The 21,375-nt window shown below is 41.6% G+C and overlaps 1 protein-coding gene across 1 annotated transcript; it reads right to left on the bottom strand.

Moving 5' to 3' along the window:
- Positions 1-2,389: 2,389 nt before the first annotated feature.
- On the bottom strand, positions 2,390-13,830 carry opn4xa (opsin 4xa). Its single transcript, XM_069713752.1, has 10 exons — positions 13,755-13,830; positions 10,387-10,522; positions 5,132-5,265; positions 4,671-4,874; positions 4,387-4,558; positions 3,969-4,130; positions 3,652-3,759; positions 3,400-3,574; positions 3,144-3,287; positions 2,390-3,021 (listed from the first exon to the last, which is right to left on the bottom strand). Exons 2-10 carry the CDS (start codon positions 10,518-10,520, stop codon positions 2,593-2,595), a joined length of 1,662 nt encoding a protein of 553 aa, XP_069569853.1. The 5' UTR covers positions 10,521-10,522; positions 13,755-13,830; the 3' UTR covers positions 2,390-2,592.
- Between the last annotated feature and the right edge of the window lie 7,545 nt (positions 13,831-21,375).

The raw sequence follows: 21,375 nt of genomic DNA, 5'->3' as shown, positions 1-21,375 counted from the left end.
ACATGTTATCATCATTATTTTAAGTAATAAATGAATTATTGTGTGGTTACTGTGGTATATGTCAGTCATGCAGTTGTCCAGATTTTAGTTGCAGTGTTGGTTTCCCTCTAGTGGTCAGAACAGGAAGTACATGCTTCACCGTTTGTGCCGACTGAATGGATTTATGCCATTTATGGCTTCAGGGAAGGAAGTGACAGGTTTATAAATATTTCTGTTCTTGTCAAGCTAAACATATCATCTAGCTTCAGGTTGTCATGAAGTCAACTCAAGGCAGCGACAATTATTCAACACTATTTACCATATTAGAAGATTCACTGAAGTTTCTTACTGATCTCAAGATTTTTTTGCTGAAACTTCACAAACGTTCGGTGCCCAACTCATGACTCATGAATCATCCTTGAATAAACTAAAATGATCTGCTATTTGCACACAGAACAATAAAGGATGGATTGGCACTTAAAAGACCAAACTCATTCCTTTTCGCTCCCCGGTGTTGTGTGTCCTGTCTGGTGCTGCTCAGTGTCTGGATGTCTTTTTAAAAGCTTGAAATAACATTACAAGCCATTTCAAATGATTTGCATTGCCACCTTTGTATCAGGTTAAATAAACACATCTGTGTACACATTACTGTTAACTGTATGCAGCCAGTGGAGCCACATGCTCTCAGATATTTGCATTGTGCCGTGGAGGTCAGCGGGGCATACTTTGTGCTACATGTCAATGTATGGTCGCCAACCGACTAAACCCCCCAGTACAATGCTATTGAACAACTGAAGTGCACGAGTCCTTCATGGAAGGCTGCGCTACGTACCTTTATCTCATCTCCACATAACAGGCGAAGCATTTCATTTGGGAAATCCTGGAATTAACTTTCAGGAAGGCTAAAAAAAAAAATGTGAGCGGGCCTTTTTGTGATCGGGGCTGATTCAGTTCGAAGGAATTTTAAGAGGTTTATTGTAGAATAGCAAACCCCGAACAAATCAGTCATACCTCAAGTAGATCCGTACTGATAATGGACTTGTGGTCTCCCTTGGTCAGTGTCCTGGTTTTCAACCCCGTGTGGGATATCTGTTGGATGTCATTCCCTTCTCTTTCTCCTCACTCTTATTCTGTCAAGCTGCTCAGACAAACAGAAACTAAAAGGGATTTAGTGGGTTAAAAAAAACAAGTACAATATCAATATACTGTATCAATCTGCCTCTCGACAGCACCTTTAAGTGGATTTACAAGTAATGGTACCAACTGCAGCCTTTCACACATGATAAATAATATGCATGTTGATAATGCAGGTGCCATCATTTATGTATAAGACATTATGCATAGATTCCATTAAATTGGTCAAGTTTATGCACACCATCTTATGTCCAAATGTATTATGTGTCAGCTGTTGATCACAACGTTTCATAACATCACAGTGTATCATTTTATAACCACAGCAAGTTATACAGACGCATTTCTCCGAAGAGAATGAATTCACTAATGTTGAAGTTATATCAAGGAGGCTCTTAAGAACCATTTGAAAACTATTTCCAGCAGGAACATGAAGATTTAAAGGAAGAAATTATGCAAAACGTTGGAGGTTGCTGCAGCAGCAGTTCTGTTCCTGAGAACACGTATTGAAAACTATATCATTCTGATATTGGTATACACAGCAGATGATCATATACATCAGAGTGTCGAGTGTCTTTATGAGCTGCAGAAGTTTGGTTGCTGAAATGCATCATGTTCACACACAACGCTTTACAATAAAATAGTTCGATGCCGTTCTCATCATCTTGTGTTTTACAAACACATTTTGACCTGATGAAGATCTCAGGTGGTTCAAAAGATGTCTCTTTAAATTCAGACTTGAACTGTAGCTTTGGAGTGAGTGGGCAGGCCAGTCTCGGGGTGGAGAACAAATAATTACTAAAGTGCCATCAGTTATTGTTATCGCGAATAATGTCAGCAAAGTACAAATAAATATTGTGATACAGTGTCATAAGTATATTATCATCAGTTCTACAATCACCCAAACTCATTATAAACATGAGGAACATGTTGATAGTGCATCATAGACAGGACATTTACATGAAATACAGCAGTGACCATATATTCCCATTTGAGCACGGCTGATAATCAATCTTAGTTATAAAGTAAACGCGTGAATAAAGTTAGTTTCTTCACAAAAAAATAAGAAACATTCAAAAGGAGACAATCTTTGGTCTCTACAAGTTGATGGTAAATCTGGTTTGTGTTAAATAATTGTTCTTGATATATAGTTGATTCTTGGCTTTAGGACGTAACATTTTGTTCTCAGTTCTTGTAAAGAACTTTGAAAACTCCATTTCTACGTTGTGTTTGTTTCAGTGTTGATAGCAAAGAAGATTCTTCACAAAAACGAGGCGAACACAACTGTGTACGTTAACGGCTAGCCTAAACAAGAGAGCTGTGTACGTAACGCTTATTAGAAATTCTGTATTGCAGAAACAAAACTAGATGTTTTTGATTGACCTGCGTGGCTGAACACATTCATTTAAAGATGATTAACTCTTTAAACACAGTAAATGGAGCTCCAAGGACCAGTGAACGTAGCAGAAGTTGAGCTCTGTGTTACAGAAATCTCTGCACAGACTCACATAGTTGAGCAGAACAGTCCAGCGGCTGTAACTCCAGCAGCGGTTCTCGCTGCCTGCTTCTTGTTCCTGGTTTTTCTTCACTATAGTCACAGTCCAGAGTGCCGTCCCTCGAGATGCGTCTGTTGAATGCACTGGAATGCACATGTTTAATATTGTCCGGAGAGTCGGGCCGGATGAGGACCTGAGACTCATTCTCATCTTTCTCCCTCGGTACTTGCTGTTCCTCCGTCTCTTCACGTTCAAACTCTGTCTCTTGCTCTTCTTCCTGTTTGTTCTGTGTATTCCAACTTTCCAGATGCTCCTCCCTTCTCCTCCCCCAGGACAAGGGCGTCACAGCGTCCACGGACTCAGGCGGTAGCTTGTGGCCGTGTGTGTTCAGTGAACCGGGCTCTGGGACGACAGTCTACAACACAATTCAAGTCAAATACAAGTCATCATGACACGTCTTGAAAGGACATGTCCAAACAGCGTTTGGACTTTGTGATGATATGAATCTGCAATTATAATGACAAACACCTACCTTACCTGTTCCTGGTTTTGGCTTCCCTTTCCCGCGGTCTGATTAATCAGTGACCGGTCCTCCTTGTCCCTGAGAACTCCGAGGGAATAGCTGGATCTGAAACAATGGCTCTGGTCTATCGGATCCATCTCCACATCACTCCTGACCTGCTGCGAGGGGCGAGGAAAATAACCTTCTGTTTAAAATGATGCATTTTATGTAATTGATATCTGATTTGTTGCTCGTTCTGTGTTTGTTTCTACTTGAAGCATTCAAACTCACCGTATCTGTCGTAGACATGGAGGAGACTCTGTGAAACTTGGTTTTGGAGACCGACGACTGTCTGCTCAGCACCGAGTCCCTGAAGGACGACTCGCTTCGGGACACTGATATGCAGCCTCTCCTGGGTCGCTGGACAAGGAAGTGAAGACAGGGGACATTTTCTGCCAGCGTGTCCCTGTTGAAAAAACAAGGATCTCTCAGCACAATTTCTAAATGTCTTAAGTTAACAACTAGTGAGATAAGTGCACTCACCTGTATTTGGTGTGAATGATGGCATAGATAAAAGGGTTGTAGACGGCCGATGCCTTGGCTATAACAGCAGGGACAGCTTTGGAGTAAGGATTGAGAACGCTTCCATATCTGAAAGGTGTAAAGTGCTGACAAGTAAAAAGGGGGAGCAGACTGGGAATACTCGTACTGTAGGTTGAACTTAATGCAAAAATATCATGTTTAATGATATTCTATAGGAGGACTGGAATGATTTACACATGCAAGCTGTCTAAACATAATTAATGCTGTCAGACTATTAAAAATCATAAAAAGCCCAGCTTCTAACACTGTATATTTACCCAGCCCAGGCGATGAGGGTGACACATGCATAGGGGGACCAGGAAAGAACAAACACTATGATGACCACAAAGGCGATCTTGGCCAACTTCCATTCAGTCTTGATGGACTGTTGCTGCATCAGCGTTGTCTTCCTCACCTGAGACCCCAACTTCTCCACATCTCTGTTTGGACAGACAGAAGCAATACAAAAGGGTTTGTAGTCAATATATTCGGCTTTACAGGCTAAATTGAGGAAAATAAAAATGTATTTGAAGCCTCTTCTGAAGCTCATTATTGTATTTGATTGCTGATGTCACAGTATAGGGGGGCTGTTGTCTGCGCGGTACACTAAACTATATTATAATGTTTTTTATGCACTTGTTAGGTTGTCTTCCAATAAATGACAGCATTGAAATTGTGCATGTTGTATGTATTTACCTGCTCGCATGGCGAATTGCCAGGAACATGCACAGATAGCAGTAGGATATAATGCCCAGAGGGATGAAGAATACGAAGCAGCACAACATCAATGTGTAACTTTTGTTGGCTGGAGTAGATGTCACGTAGTCCCATGTGCATGAGGTCATCAGGCCCTCTGGGATGTACGAACCTTTAGGAAAATGACAAATTCTATTTAAAAAAAAAAAAGTATCAAGGGTTCAAGAATATCAGAAAGAGGGTTGTTGCTCAAGAGTACGTGGGCAGAGATTTTATTCACTTACTCCACCCCAGAAGTGGCGCGAGACTCCAGGCGAGTGAGTACAACCAGACCAGGACAATGATGAAGCAGGTGCGTCTGGTGGAGGTCCACTGTATGGCCTGCAGAGGCTTGGTGATAACAATATATCGATCCACAGAGATGGCCAAAAGGTTTATCATCGAGGTGATTCCAAATAAAGCCCCACAGAAGGCATATATTTTACAACCTGTGGGGAACAAATAAAAAGGGAGAATATTATCAATAATTTACAGTTTCAGTTTGAAGACTGATGACTAAACACATTAGCAGCAGCAGCCACACATACAGTATTAACTCTGAACAAATACGAATTCTAAGGCACTATATTCAATACCATTTCATATCTATCCAAACTATATCATACTAAAACAACACACATAGATATATAAAGAACATAGTTTTTCTTTAAGTGCAGACAATGCATTTGAATATAAAAACAGATACCTGTTTCCCCAAAAATCCAACCCTTGTAAAGGGAGTTAACAAAGAAGATGGGTGACTGTGTAATTGCCATGAGGAAGTCACTGACTGCCAGGTTCATGATGAAAAGGTTGGGGGGTGTTCGAAGTTTCTTGTTACTGAAACACATGATGATTGAAAGGCTCAGTATCCCATAAAACAATATGGGGGACAGATGCAAAAAGAGTTTACAGATCTGATAAACATTAGTAACAGAGAGAGTAAAATCTTCTGTACAAACGTACCAAAACACAATCACAGTCATTAAAGTTCAGTTCAAGTCCACGTGTGAAAGATGTAGTTGTCCCTAGACTGATGTGCAGATGTGCAGATGTTTTGGGTTGCAGATTCATAACCTGGCTGGTACAGTATTTATCCAGCAGCTCTTAAATGTACATCCATTTGAACCTAAATCCACCTTTGTTTCCATTATACTGTTTATAAAATGCTAGTAAATCAAGGTCAGATCGAAGATTGATCAAAAGTGCAAGATTGCAGCTGTTCACGGAGGAATCACAAAAACGAACACCGTAACACTTTACTGTACACATAAAATCAAACTCTTGCAGAACTCCAGCACAAATGGATTTTCTAATAAACTCTCTTGTCTCACTGTGGCAGCAAAACCTCTTAGTCTGCAGTTCAAAGGTCAGCAGTGATTTCTGCTGTGTTTGAAGCTATAGGAAATTTATCCCAAGAGATTCCAAATACAATTATAAATTATATTTAAAGGTTGCCTATTATAAAATTCTAATTTTAATTTCTTTTAAAAAAAAAAAACAATGCAGGTCTACGTGCTACATAAATGCTGGTAAAGTGTTAAGTGTCAGTTCACGGAGAATTCCACACATCCTCTATTGAGCAACTGTGCCGTTTAGTTTTGCCATAATTTGCAACGTCACATGTCGTATGTCCACCTTCAGCACAACCCTCTGAAGAAAACACGTTGTGCTCATTGCATCACAGAACTTGCGAGCTACAAGACTGAAAAAAAACCTGGTTGGCCCGAGCATACATCACTCAGAAGAGAAACAGCCAATCAGAAGAGAGCGTCATTGATATAAATTTGCCTTAAAGAGACTGACTCAAACCAGCTTGTTGTTCGTGCTGCCCCCTCTGAGATCTACAATCGCATGCTGCAAGATAAATGCCCTTTTTGTATATTTAATTGGAGCCAACCGTGTAAACAAGTTCAAGCAGAAAGATCAATTTAACGGGGCATTTGTGTTTGATTTAAATATTTCAAGCTTTGCTCCTCAAAACTTCCCTCCAATAAAGTCAGTTCAGTTTGGGGAACTTTGCTCCTTTCAATTCTGCAGAAAAACAATCTGAGCTAACGAGACAGATGCACATAAAATGCATCCCTCCCACTGAGTTAGTTTAAACTGCATCAGCTATTAGTTAACAAGAAAACATACTTTTAGCTTTGTCAAACTCAATATATTCCTGCTCATTCTGTCATTCCATGGAAACCTACAATACAAATTTCTGTGTACATGTTTTTTTTAACGATAAGAGCATTTTGTTCCACGTAGCGTCGACAGCAGATGTTGGCTGTGAATGGACACCGACGGTTCCAGCTCACAGCACACACCTTACATTGCTTTACGGGAACACTGCATAAATCCCAGTTGAAGCCTTTTTTTACATTGAAAGAAGATCTCCGGAAACGAGCCCGGTTGTGGTGATTTTCGGTTTGCTGAGGCAGAAAAATCTGAACATGACTTCAATCTCGTTTTAGCGTTTGTAAATGGAAGCTTCGGCCTTTGATGTCACTCATCTGAGGTCCCAGTGTAATCTGTGTCAGTGAGCATTGTACACTCACCTTTATTTCAATATACAGTGATATAAAAAGGAATTATGGAGACACATTTGCAGGATATATATATTTGTTCCAACTGAACTGATAACAAAGATGCAGCATGCTTCATGGTGCCACAGCTGAATATTTACTTCAATAGTAACATCAGCTCTATTGTTGTTGGTGGCCTCTGGGCATTGTCCTCCCGGTTCGCCCACTCACTAGAAAAAAACTGCAGCAGCAGATAAGTTAGAGTGCCTTTCTGTAAACAGGTGTGACTGGAGTAGATTGAGTGATGCGACATTGGAGATAGCTGTGGACAACGGAGCATCACTGAATGTTGGACCTTAATGCAAAAAACATGTCAGCCGCAGGATTTGATCTAACACTTGGCTCCTCGCTGAATTCAGCTGTATACTATATACCAGGAGAGGACAGTCTATATACTGGAGGCAATACACACAGCGATGTATACTCTGTTCTACAGGGGTTCTAGAGGCCAGCATTTCAATTCATAAAAAGTGAAAAAATATGAAATTGACATCATAGTTTTCAATTCTAAATGTGTGTTGAAATATAAAGAGGATTTTCCCATATTTATGATGGAGGATGGATGATGGATGGATGGAGGATGGATGATGGATGGATGGAGGATGGATGATGGATGGAGGATGGAGGATGGAGGATGGATGGATGGATGGAGGATGGATGGAGGATGGAGGATGGATGATGGATGGAGGATGGATGGATGGATGATGGATGTATGGAGGATGGATGGATGGATGGAGGATGGATGATGGATGGATGATGGATGGATGGAAGGACGGATGATGGATGGATGATGGATGGAGGATGGAGGATGGATGGATGATGGATGGAAGGACGGATGATGGATGGATGATGGATGGAAGGACGGATGATGGATGGATGGAGGATGGATGGATGGATGATGGATGTATGGAGGATGGATGGATGGATGGAGGATGGATGATGGATGGATGATGGATGGATGGAAGGACGGATGATGGATGGAGGATGGAGGATGGATGGATGATGGATGGAAGGACGGATGATGGATGATGGATGGATGATGGATGGAAGGACGGATGATGGATGGATGATGGATGGAAGGACGGATGATGGATGGATGATGGATGATGGATGGATGATGGATGGAAGGACGGATGATGGATGGATGATGGATGATGGATGGATGATTGATGGAAGGACGGATGATGGATGGATGATGGATGATGGATGGATGATGGATGATGGACGGATGATGGATGGATGATGGATGGATGATGGATGGAAGGACGGATGATGGATGGATGATGGATGGAAGGACGGATGATGGATGGATGATGGATGGATGATGGATGGAAGGACGGATGATGGATGGATGATGGATGGATGATGGATGGAAGGACGCCGTGATGCCCTTCACTGGGAATCTAAACATTTAAAAATCAGTTAAGTGGCGGGATTTCTGCTTTTAATAGCAATTTGTGTAACAGCACATTTTCTGTCTTGTAATCTGCAGCAGCTGAACGTCTACAGTACTTTGTGTGATGTCACTATATACTGGGCCACACCTAGCTGATTGGATAACCTTGAGTTGCACTCCTTTTTTTATGCTTGCTTACCTTCTTTAAGTGTTCTAGGTGGAAGCACACTGTTGACTGTTTGCAAATTAGTGAGTAGTTGGCTAAACTATTGAATTTGTGCATTGATTTGTCCATTGCCATTATGAAATCAGTGAGTTGTTTCCTGCTATTGAATGCCTGCAGGCTGCCGTGAACACAGTTCTGCGTGTGCTTGTGGTGTTCGACTGTTCTTCTCAATGCAACAATAAACTGTTTCCCTGGAACATCTGCACAGGGTCAACATCATATCACATGAAGTGCTTGGAGTCTTCACTTTCAGTTTGTTTTTCTCTCTAAAAATACATACTGATATAAAAGTTTCATTTAATACTCACTCTTATCTGTTTTGGTTGTGTTGTCCATTATATCTGAAAACAGATAGACTTTTTAAAAGTGCTATTTGACAGTGTTCTGATTAACCAAACAGTCCTCAGGCAAACAGCTTCTATGAACGGAACAGTAGAGCTCTGTGCTCTCCGACTGCGGCCCACTTTATTTCCTAGAATTGGTTCTCAGGATCCGTTCACATGCAGAAATGTGATTGAAGCATGTTAAAATGTCAAATCTAGGTGCAATGATCTTTTATGAGTTGTGTATTTAATATTTAATTGCTCGTCTTCCCTTGAAATTGTCTATTTTTTCTATTGTAATAGTTTTGACAATTGATGAGTAATTTAATAAACCAAAATCGATTCAGAAAAGTAAAAACAACTGCATGTTGAACTATTTGTTTTATTTTGATTGGTAAGTGACATGGAAACCCGATGTTAATATTTAAATATGAAATATACTGTAGATTTTGTTTAATTACTGATTTAAATAGATGTATAGGAAACAGAGATGACAAAATAACATATTACATGTTTTTGAATATGTTAAGAATAGTGGACTCGTATATAAGTTAGTTAGGTAACAATGAAAAAGGTCCTGCTCAATCTTTATCTGTGGAAACTTGAAAGCTTCGGGTGCAGTCATGAGTGACGCTCTGTGATTCATGATAGTTCAGTTGTGAACAACATGAACAAATAATGACTTATTTTGTTTCATCCGTTTATCATCCCTCAGAAAACCAAGTGAAAGTGTGGTTAATGTTGTGGGAGATGTGGTAGAAAAATCTGAACAATTATAGAACAATTATGGTTGAATGATGACAGTTGAAGGGTGTAATTATATTTTCCCTGAGTGGAGGTGTGACGCAAAAAAGAAGGTACATCTCAAAGAGGAGAGGAAGGAAGGTGATACAGCAAATTATCAACAATACTTCAAAATAAAGCTTCAAACTGGAAAAACAGGAAACCTTCAGAAGAAATTTCTTTGGATGGATGTTTAGCCATGACTCTACATGTGTGATGATCCAGGAGATATGAAGATAAAGAAAGCTTTACCACAAGTAAAACTCCATTTGATTATAGAAATAAAGACTAAAGAAATAAAAGCTCTCCCTTTGAAGAAGCATATTCGCATCTTTTTTGGAGATCTGACTCTTGATATCAGCGTCTCTCAGAGAGCATGACCGCATGACTTTTTCACTGAAGTGAAAATGATATTATTCATTAATAATTTGGACCCACACCTTCTTAGTCAAAGTCTGTGATGGAACCTGACTGGAGGATGAAGTTTGTTCAACCAATGACCATTTAGAAACTGCAGAATAGACTAAAATATGGACAACTAGCTTTAGGAGGAAAAAAATCTGTAATTTATGGCTGGCTGAAATGTGAAGCTCTAAAATTGACGACGACAGACAAGCACATTGCTCACCATCACCATTTCCCACAAGGGAAGCCGCTTACCAGTAAAAGGCCCACATGACCAAGACGTTCCCAGTAACACCCAGAGTTCCAATCACCAAGACAAAGAAGGCCACGATGTAGTGAGCGTGGTCCTCCACATCCACCTGCCGATAGAATCCGGGTTGCACGTCCATTTCTGGGAACACAACCACACAGATGTCAGCATCTCTCTTTGTGTACAGCAATCACCGACCCACTAACCTCTGCAGCATTATGCAATACAAGTCGTCACCATCAACAATCAAAATATCTGGGGGCAAAAATATACAAATACATGATGTCATATAGCACAACGCATCTTTATTTAGTTATCGTTCCTTCACATTGACATTTTATTGCGTTGAGTCACTTCACTTCAGGTCATGTGAATTATTTCGTGTCAGTTGTTGATGCTTGAGAAATGTGCCAGTTTCGAGTTCACATTCTGTACCGACTGTTTTCCCTTCGGAAATCCCCACATTTCCTCCCAGCTGATGCTTTGAAACTTAACTGTGAACTTGTTTGAGTTTTGGAACAGGCAGTGTGTCTGTAGTTTCTATGGAAGAGCTGGGGTGTTATAGTTCGGGCTGTCCTTGGGCCCGTCTTGTGCAGTAGGTCTGTTTCGTTGGCAGGACGTTGGAGACGGCCTGTCTCAGCTTTTCAAACCAGCTGAATAGGGAGAAGAACTGAAAACCTTACTTTCCCACAACAGTACTAAAAGTCTTACAACTGTCGACCTTCATCACCTTTTGTATATTCACGCCCTTCAGGGTGAGTTTGAGGTCAGGTTCAGCATCTTGGAGGATGAAGTGGGGTTCGGCATAGATGAAGGGAAACACGCATGAAAACAGACAATAAGTTCTGTGTAATTCTTAATGACCTGTAGAGGATAAATTCGACTGGTTGTGGTGACACCTGACATTTCCACACCACGAGGTTCAGATTTGTGGTTTCAGCTGCTCTTGGAGGATTTCCATGATGTTTTACTGCGTTTAAATGGTTGCAACATGGGAACTTGTGATGTCGTACGCTTGGCAGTCAAATGGGTAAGTCGTAAAAACACTGTTGCTAGGCAACGGCAACATGGACAGCATCTAGAAGCTCCACAGGTCAACTCTTGATCTTATGTTTACACCAGGAGGCGGATGTATACGTGATCCTTATGCCTACAAAAATGTGCGATGAGAAGGTCTGCCTCTCTGGCAAACAGACAAGTTTGTAGAGGGATCAACAGTATCACAGGGTGGAGATTAAACCTTATTTTCAGGAAGCCTACTTAGCCAATATTGGCTCCGTTAGACTTCCCAACCCTGTCCAAGTCTTTTAACTGTGCTCCACAATAACTGACACATGGAAACAGACATGTTTCCTGTTCAAAGAACTTAAAACTTTCTCCACAGTGTGCTTTCTTGGACTAAAATGCCCCCCATAATCTTTTAGGTCACCACTTACATGTCAGATTAAAACAGCATACGTTTTTCTGCTGTTTTTTCTTTTAAATTACACGTCTCATGGTACGTAGAATGAGAAGGATTATGACAGTCAGAGCTTTTTAATATCAATTATTAACGCCTGCAGACTGTAAAAGCGGTTGGCTAAGTATTAATCATGATAAGAGTTGAGGAGCAGTGAAGCTGCCATGGCCGGTCTGGTCAGAGAGGAGATCCTCACTCAGTATTATTGAACTGATTTGCTTCGAGAGTTTTTATCAGGTCAGAAAATGCCACAGAATCATTTTTAAGATGTACTGAAGTGTAACAATTGGTCAAAAATTCCTGTAGTGGTTGCTGTGCTGTAAATAAGATGTTATTTATGGACTAGGTGATCAAGTCAGGGAATGTTTGATAATGTAAATGGCTGCATGGACTGTGGAGTTCCATTGCTCAGCTGTTGCAGTAATTATAAGAGGATTTTTATTTTTATTTTTTTATGTTAATGTGATGAGGACACGCGGAATATGGACTTCATTCATACGTGAACCCATTTCCTGTTGGCCTCGGTTCAGCATATAGACCGGAGTGAGCTGCCATAGCAGCAAAATGCTCTCAAATTCATTTCAAATGTGTCATGTATTGCATAAATAAAGAGTTTGTTTGAGAACAATAACATGTTATGAACTGTTTCTGCCATTGACACAAAACCCCTGATCCAAAATGTAGTTGATCGATGCCACTCGGCAGCAGTGAATCTGACATGAAAACGTGTGAATATGTTAGCATGGTATGAAGTATCTAATATGCCGTGGCTTTGTAATGTTTTTGCACCCTTCAAAACTATTACATTTATTTAAATTCTCTAAAATGCTATGCAAGCTGCAGTTTCTTTTGTGGTGTAAAACAATAATACATAAGCAAAGACATGTATATTGCAGCACAGTGGGTGCAGTACACATGGACATGCAGCGTGTCAGGTCCACACAGCGAGCTCTTGCTGTGCTCAGTGAAGCCTCGTGCGTCACAGGAACTCTCAATCACCTCTTGCTTCCCCACATTAGGCCTCGGAGCTGTGTTTCATATGAAAGGCTAAAATCGCACAAATCAAGTGCATATCTGATTCATGTGACCGAGTTGACTGTAAAGGTGAAACGTACTCTTTACCGTCTCTGATCAACAGTTCATAACTCGGACGGGTGCATGAAACGTGTTCTTGTTCATTCAGAAATTGCTAATTCGAAGTTCATGTTCATGTAAAGTAAATGGATCGATGAGAGTGGAGAAGCTCTGACGGAGGAGAGGAAGCCCTGTCTGCTGCCTGTACGCTTTCAAGTACATCATTCTTCAAGTGGATATTAAAATACATTAAAACCCTTTTTAAAAGCATATTAAGAGATCACAGACCTACAGATCGTTTGGTGAACACCTTTAAGATGTTCTCTTGATAGAATTATTAGTTTGAATCAACAAACATCTCTAGTAGAGATTCATCTTTCTGTACGAATGGTCAGTTTATAATTTAAAGTTGTCTTCACGTGGGAAAATATGATTTTATATTGGCGAGCCAAAAGTTAAAGCATCAAGAGATCAAACCTCTTTCTGACAATAACTATAATGGTCCATCAGTATCCGTTTACAGTAATACATCTTTTTATTTTGATCAAGTATTATTCTAATCAAGAGTTGATTAGAAAAAAAGATTTTAAATAAGACCCAAAAATTACACATGAAACTGCAGGAAACTGAAAAATAGAAAACAACTACTGTTTATTCAAAGGCTTCATTTACAATTATATACAATAATTGAAAAAACCATTTCAAAACTGTTTTTGTTTTCTTAGGACGTTTGATCCATACTATTCATTTTCAATTGATTTATTCTAAAACAGACCATGATTTACAGCCTTGCATACAAATCCAGAGAAAAGTCACTCTATTAACAAAGTATTACTTTACCTAATCCAGAGAGTGGAGCTCCTTTCCTCTTCAGGGCAACTCTGTGGTGGACGAGGATCAGAGACGCCGACGCATGTAACGGTGAAGAATCCACCACCTTTAAACGGCCGCTTCTCTAAGCTGGAAGTTAGCTGGAGATTCTCTCAGTGCAGCAACAGTCAGCTGCCGCTGCGACCAGAGAGGAGACGAGAATACACAGAAAGACAGCGAGCAGCAGCAGCACACTGACCCATCCCCCTGCTAGCCAACACACAGCTCTTTGTGGCACAATGCATCGATCAAGCCAGTGTGTGGTTGGTGCATGAGGATGTGCATTTATTACTTTTTTTGTGCTGAGGCTGGTCTGGTCGCATTCAAGACATTACAGGTAACAACTGTAAAATCCAAACTCTTATATACTTTTCTAATAGTCGTAGAACAAATGTGAGTTTCTGTAACTGTAATTGCATGTTGCACAGTTTCAGCTTCCCCCAATGAATCAAGCCAAAGTGTTTGTTCTGCAAAGTAGTTTTCATCCACATTGATTTGTGTGGTTGTGGCCGTTGCCTGGGACGACGGGGCGTGCTCCAGATGCAACGCTGTTTACAGGGTGAGGTGAGAGAGTGACAGCCCAGCTGCTGCTGCGTCCCATCGGGTGCTTTTGAGAATCGCAGAGAAGTCTTGTGGTCTTTGAAAAGCAGCGAACCTTTTTACAAAGCATCATACTTGTTCGCTGCTCATCCTTGTGTAAGGAGAATCTTGAGAAAAGCACTCAGATAAAAGCCTCCCAATGTTGATCATCTCATGCACAACTGAGCAGGCAGCTGCAGCACCTCCTCTTGCCCTTAATATTTCCCCTTTCTGAGCTGATTCTTCTCTGTGAAGAAATCAGTCTGGATAGCATCTAGCGAGAGAAGATATGCCTTTACACTTCAGGGTGACTGCACTTCCAAGTGAAACAGACCTATCAATATACACTAGTATTCAACCAGTTAGCTTCGCTATAATGAATCCTGATATTCTATCACAGGGAGGCAGATTTATGTTAATTCTCCCATTTTTCTTGATTTGTTTTTCAAGGCGATTATTTGGGTTCCTGTTAAATCTTTTGCTGTCAAACGGTGCAGTTGTGATGACCAACTGATGTGCTGGGAGGGCACTCAGCATCATGGGTACAAGGCTTTCTGTATGTGGCTCAGACAGAGAGAACTTTCAGAAATTCTGTACAGTTGATCATAAAAGACAACCTGAAATGTTTTCAAGGGGAATTTAAACAGCAGGTTAACAGAGTCATACAACTTTCAATTCAATTCAAGGCAACACAACACAACACAACACAACACAACACAACACAACACAACACAACACAACACAACACAACACAACACAACAGCCACACAAAACAAACACGACCTCAGTGAAGCTTTTTTTCAAAGCTCAGTTTGTTGGCACCCTCGGAGAGCTTTAACTGGCCATCTAAAGCTCATTTTGTCATCCTGTATTGTCCAGAGACGGAGCATCATCAAAGCTTAGACTATATAACCATTAAGAATATAAACAGAGATGATGTGGCTATGAGGATGACAGAACGAGGAAACCCTGCTGTATTACTGTCTGACTTTACCACAACATGGAGGGCGACCGTGCAGTCAAAGACTAGAAGATGTGAACATCCCTAACACGGTTGCTGCGTGGAGCAGGAAGCGGTTACGATGCCAAATGGTGCATTACGTGAAAGTAGGATATGAACCTCCTCCTGAGTCAGTTGTTTTAGTCATGCAAGAAGAAGAGGAGAGTGCTGCTTGTTTGTGTCTTTTGCCTGCGGTGACCACAACGCAACAATCAGCCATCTAATTACTGTCAAAATGGTCTGTCACCTCCACCAGTCCCTCTGAAGTGTGAAAGGGACAAATTCATCCAGCAAATGATCTTTTATTTAAATAAATAAATAAATAAATAAAAAGCTTGGACATGAGAAAAAGTCTGCCTGAGGTTTTTGGGACAATCAGTAGTCTCCAGAATAAAACCCAAGAGGATCTGGGTGAAGGGTGATTTAGTTATGTTTTTATTTCTAATGTGAGTTGCAGTGCATTTATCCTGTTGTCCAATAACAATTACTTTATTTTATTGCAGCCGATGCAGAAATTCGTTGAATGTATTCATATTGTTTGTTTTCACAAACACAATTTAAGATGTACTCTGATTTTTGATACATATTTCATGTTGCTTTAATAGTGGACAAAATCTACTAGTTTACAAAGAATTTTTGAACTATCATCAGTGCTGAAAGATTAAAGCAAACAAAAAGCTCTTTGAATGAAAAGAGGGAGAACTTTTTATACTAACAGGAAAACTGAAACAGTGAGATGAAGAAAACACAAACTGAAGTAAAAGGCCTCAAGTGGAACGAAAGAAACTCGCATGGAAACAACAAATGAGAAAAGGACACTTACTTGAAAAGTTAATACTTGAGTTCAGGTCAGGTAGCCAAACTGGAGGAAGACTGGAAAGCCGAGCAGACGGACTCCTAACAAACCTGCAGACAGAAGCTCACCTGGTGATTCCTGGATCCAGCAGGTGACTGGCTGGCGTGGGCTGACTCTGAAGCCGGATGGAGGTTGCTCCGCTGAGGCTGACCTGGGAACAGGCCTGCTGTGGAGATGCTGTTAAGCATTCTTGCTGATGGCGATGGTGGTTGTTGTTCAGCCATCAACCAGAACCTGGAACCACTACTCTCTCCACGCTGGTACAGGTGGATGGTGGATGGTGGATGGTCCAGGTTACATTGAGGGAGAAGCTATGATCTTCTAAATGTAGGGCTGAAGTCAAATTCCCAAAAAACGACCCATCTTTCCCAGCTGGTCATCGTGGAGGTGGAGTGTGGTGGATGTTCCATCCTCCGTGGACTGGTTGGGTTGGGAGGAAACCTCTGGAGGGTAGATGTACTGCATGACGAGCCGCTCGAAGCTCTCCATCAGGGGTACGATGGAGGTCCTCTTTCGGCCGGTAGGCACCTCTGCTTGCTGAGCAAGGTGTAGCGCATCCCTCCAAAAACCTCGTGTCCTTGCTGTTGATGAAGTGACTTGGAGCCTCTCCCGTCCATCTGCTTCCTGATGCCCTGGGACGGGTCCTTCTGTCCACTCGGTCTGCTGCAGCATCCTGGATCCTCAACAGTGAGCGGATTTCTTCAGTTTACGATTGTTCATAACAGTCACATCCTCTGTACAAGCTGTTGACGTATTCCATGACAGTCTTTGTCTAATCCCCCCAAGTTATGTCACATGTGGTTGCCTCCTTAAAAACGTCCAACTGTGTGGACTCTAACCGTCCTGCAGTGCTGCCGTTGCTCTTTGCAGTCATACTTTGACTTCTTTGATGACTGGACCCTCTAATTTGAGCCATTTCTGCTGCATGCCGGCATTAACACAGCAGTTGTCTTCGCTAGTCTTCTTGATGTTTGACGAAACGAAGTTCAATGTGTTACTTTGCCGAGTCTTTGCACCGATTTTGAAACATGAGCATGCAGAGCTCTGCTGTACTTTGAAGTGAAGCTGCAATTATAAGGTAGAGACGTGGTAAATGAATGACTGGTCACCTTTGTGGAATGCTGTTGTTCATTTCAATGTCTTTGCATTGATTATTTTTCCACATCATCTTGGGCAGCAGGGAGGCAGGAGATGGTCATACGGTCTGAATCCAGGCTGTCATCAGGAGAAAAGTATTACCTAATGGAACAGAGGATCAACGCCCCATTTATATAAAGAGCTTCTGCAGACCTGTCTTTATGGATTACTACAGATTTGGTTATAGCTGGTGGCACAGCAATTCACAGGAATGAGGGATTATGATTTAAGATAAACAAAAGAGGCGCTGCGAACTCTGTTCAGAGGCTGCGACAAAGCTTTACGGCGACATTAATGAATTATAGCTATTAGTTCTATTACTCAATGGCATTTACCATGACGACCAACCGGCTCCTGAGAAGGCCATACTGCATTTACAGCAGGTACAAGCCAACATCATCATGTACTGATCACTGAGGGCAAACTTGTAGTTTTTATACAAGAGACCTGAAAACATGAACATATTATGCAAAATAATAAAAAGCAGGATGGCAATCAATCCTGTTGTAGGTGAGCTTAGAAAATCCAGTTTCATGTAAACTAGTTAAAGGGAGAGCTGTGTGGTAAACGTTGGAGCTGCTCCAGGTCGTATTGGACTGTTTTCTACAGTCTCTCTACCTCGGCTCTAAAATGAGCAATAGGTAGGTAGGTAGGTAGGTAGGTAGGTAGGTAGGTAGGTATTTACTTTATTAATCCCCGAGGGGAAATTTTTTCGCTACAGCAGCATACATACAGGAGCAATAATAGAAACAATAGAATAAAATAATAATAGAATAGAATAATATAATAATAGAAAAGCAATAAAATAAAATAGCAGTAAATAGCAGTAAAAAATATAAAATGCACAGTATATACAGTACAGTATATATCTATATATATAATATACAACAAACCAAGAAACACAGTCAACAGTGTTATTGTACTGTGATGGATTTTGCCAGAGGTGAGTTATTGTACAGTCTTATTGTAGTGGGCAGGAATGATCTCCTGTATCTGGAATGATCTCCTGTATCTGGAACCATCTCCTGTATCAGGAATGATCTCCTGTATCTGGAATGATCTCCTGTATCTGGAACCATCTCCTGTATCAGGAATCATCTCCTGTATCAGGAATGATCTCCTGTATCAGGAATGATCTCCTGTATCAGGAATGATCTCCTGTATCTGGAATGATCTCCTGTATCTGGAATGATCTCCTGTATCAGGAATGATCTCCTGTATCTGGAATGATCTCCTGTATCTGGAATGATCTCCTGTATCTGGAATGATCTCCTGTATCAGGAATCATCTCCTGTATCAGGAATGATCTCCTGTATCAGGAATGATCTCCTGTATCTGGAATGATCTCCTGTATCTGGAACCATCTCCTGTATCTGGAACGATCTCCTGTATCTGGAATCATCTCCTGTATCAGGAATGATCTCCTGTATCTGGAATGATCTCCTGTATCTGGAACGATCTCCTGTATCAGGAATCATCTCCTGTATCTGGAATGATCTCCTGTATCAGGAATGATCTCCTGTATCTGGAATGATCTCCTGTATCTGGAATGATCTCCTGTATCAGGAATGATCTCCTGTATCTGGAATGATCTCCTGTATCTGGAATGATCTCCTGTATCTGGAATCATCTCCTGTATCAGGAATGATCTCCTGTATCTGGAATCATCTCCTGTATCAGGAATGATCTCCTGTATCTGGAATCATCTCCTGTATCAGGAATGATCTCCTGTATCTGGAATGATCTCCTGTATCAGGAATGATCTCCTGTATCTGTCCTTGTGACAGCGGAGCTGGAGGAGTCTTTTGGAGAACGTCCTCCTCTGTCCCTGCAGCAGGTGGAGAGGGTGGTCAGGATTATCCAATATGGACAATAGTTTGTTCAGCGTCCTCCTCTCCACCTCCTTTTCCAGACTGTCCAGTTTGCAGCCGATGATGGAGCCGGCCTTCTTAACCAGTTTGTTAAGTCTGTTGGTGTCTCCGGCTCCAATGCTGCCCCCCCCCCACCCCTCCACCTCTCCCCCCAGCAGACCCCAGCGAAGTACAGTTCACTGGCCACAACAGATGGTAGAACATCTCCAACATCTCGCTGCACACATTGAAGGATCGAAGTTTCCTCAAGAAAAAGAGTCGACTCATCACCTTCTTGTAGACAGCGTTGATGTTGGTCTTCCAGTTCAGTCTGTTGTCATGGAGACACCAGGTACTTGTACTCCTCCACCATGTCCACCTCCTCTCCCAGAACTCTCAGCGGTTGTGGAGCCGTCGTCTTCCTCCTGAAGTCGACCACCATCTCTCTGGTCTTGGCCACGTTCAGGAGGAGGTGATTTCTTCCCGCCCACTCCACAAAGTCCTCCACTACTGCCCTGTACTCCTCCTCCCGTCCATCCCTTATACACCGACCGCTGACTCCTCCTCCCGTCCATCCCTTATACACCGTCCACTGCAGAGTCATCAGAGAACTTCTGCAGATGTCTTGACTCTGAGTTGTTCTGGAAGTCAGTGGTGTAGAAGGTGAACAGGAAGGAGACAGAACAGTTCCCTGAGGAGCTCCAGTACCACCGACCACCGTATCAGACAGAACACTGCCCAGACGGACAAACTGTGGTCTGTCTGTCAGGTAGTCATTGATCCAGGAGACGGTGGACGTGTCCACCCCCACCACCTGCAGCTTCTCACTCAGCAGCAGTGGTTGGATGGTGTTGAATGCACTGGAGAAATCAAAGAAAGTGATTCTCACAGATTCACCGGTTCCATCCAGGTATCCAATAGAGTATATCAATATCTTTATTCAGCTTAAAAGCCAGTATACAATATGTGCCCAGCAGAAACAGAAATAAAGCTGAGGTTAAGATGAAAATTACACTGTCAACAATTATTTTTAAAGTTGTATCAGCTACAGGCAAGATTACATTTTCAGTCTCCTGCTGCAGTATGTTGAAGACTTGCAGTCATGAACCCAGCGGACGTGTGAGGTGATGACGGCACATCAGACGTTGCTCAAGTAATTATTCAAGACACCGAACACAGCTTCCTTCACCTTCCTTCACCTTCCTTCACATCTGCGGGTCATGTATTCCTAGTTTAGGAGTGTTTTGACCCACCTTACTGCTTCCTGTCTGTGATGCATGTGCTCCACGTCCTCTTCCTCTTCCCTGTTGCCGTGGTATTGTTCCATGCAGATTTGTTTGTACCAAGACGGAGGTCCACCACGACCCTGCATCGGCCTCCCGTCTGAGTGACAGCGGTCATAATGCCAATAATGCAACGTTTAGCCTCCACGTGCTTCTTCGCTCTGCTGCCGCTGTCAGGAGGAAGGCGGCTCGGTGTCATCGTCACTGATCTGTAGCTGCAGGCCGTTTCACTGGAGGAGGAGAAGCTCATCCCTGTGTTCAGGCCAGTTATTCCTTCAATAACCCTGATTAGATTCAACCATATTGGAAGACTAACTGTCGGGAGAGTTTAATGTGATTGCTGAACATGTTTTAGGTGGTGAATGCAGGATTGGCGTAAAATGGAAAAAGAGACAGAAAACGAAAGTAATTTCTCAGAAATGAAACTGACTCTTTGGTTTCTCCAGTTTCACTGTTAATGAAGCAACTTCACAGAGAGGCTTCAATTAAACTAAGTGAGCTACTCATCTCAGTGTTCACAAACATACATACAAATTCCTTAATGACCTAATCAGCTCATTTTCATATGCAGACTTTTAGTTTGATTTCTCACAAAATTGCAACCAGATTGAGGATATAAAACATACTGTAAACCAATCGATTGTTGTAATTTCATGATGGTAAAACTCACGCTGACATTCGCTTGTGACCACCAGAGGGCGACATGTTGAACTCAGCAACACAGGAACACTTTCATTTCTAGTTGTAGTTTGTTTTGTTTGTGCCAAATCAATACCTGATGATAAATAGTGTTCTGACTTTTTTTTTTTTTTTTTTTTTAATCATCTCTATAGTTGTTTTTGCAGCGGTTTGTGTTTTTTGTTCTTTTTTTCTTTCAAAAAAGGCA

The sequence above is a fragment of the Brachyistius frenatus genome, unplaced genomic scaffold (genome assembly GCF_029030835.1).
Source record: "Brachyistius frenatus isolate BFR_SWC_R1_liver_20210118 unplaced genomic scaffold, ASM2903083v1 Contig_122, whole genome shotgun sequence".
Classification (NCBI taxonomy): Eukaryota; Metazoa; Chordata; class Actinopteri; family Embiotocidae; genus Brachyistius; species Brachyistius frenatus.
Note: the sequence above shows the minus strand (reverse complement) of the source record. Positions and strands in the feature narration are given on the sequence as shown.

Excerpts from the sequence above, each read along its gene's own strand:
- opn4xa (XM_069713752.1), bottom strand. The coding sequence starts at position 10,520 with ATGGACGTGCAACCCGGATTCTATCGGCAGGTGGATGTGGAGGACCAC. Across the intron at positions 5,266-10,386 it reads GTCATGTGGGCCTTTTACTG|TAACAAGAAACTTCGAACAC; the intron begins GTAAGCGGCTTC and ends CATGTGTTTCAG. Across the intron at positions 3,288-3,399 it reads CCATGTCTACGACAGATACG|CAGGTCAGGAGTGATGTGGA; the intron begins GTGAGTTTGAAT and ends CGCCCCTCGCAG.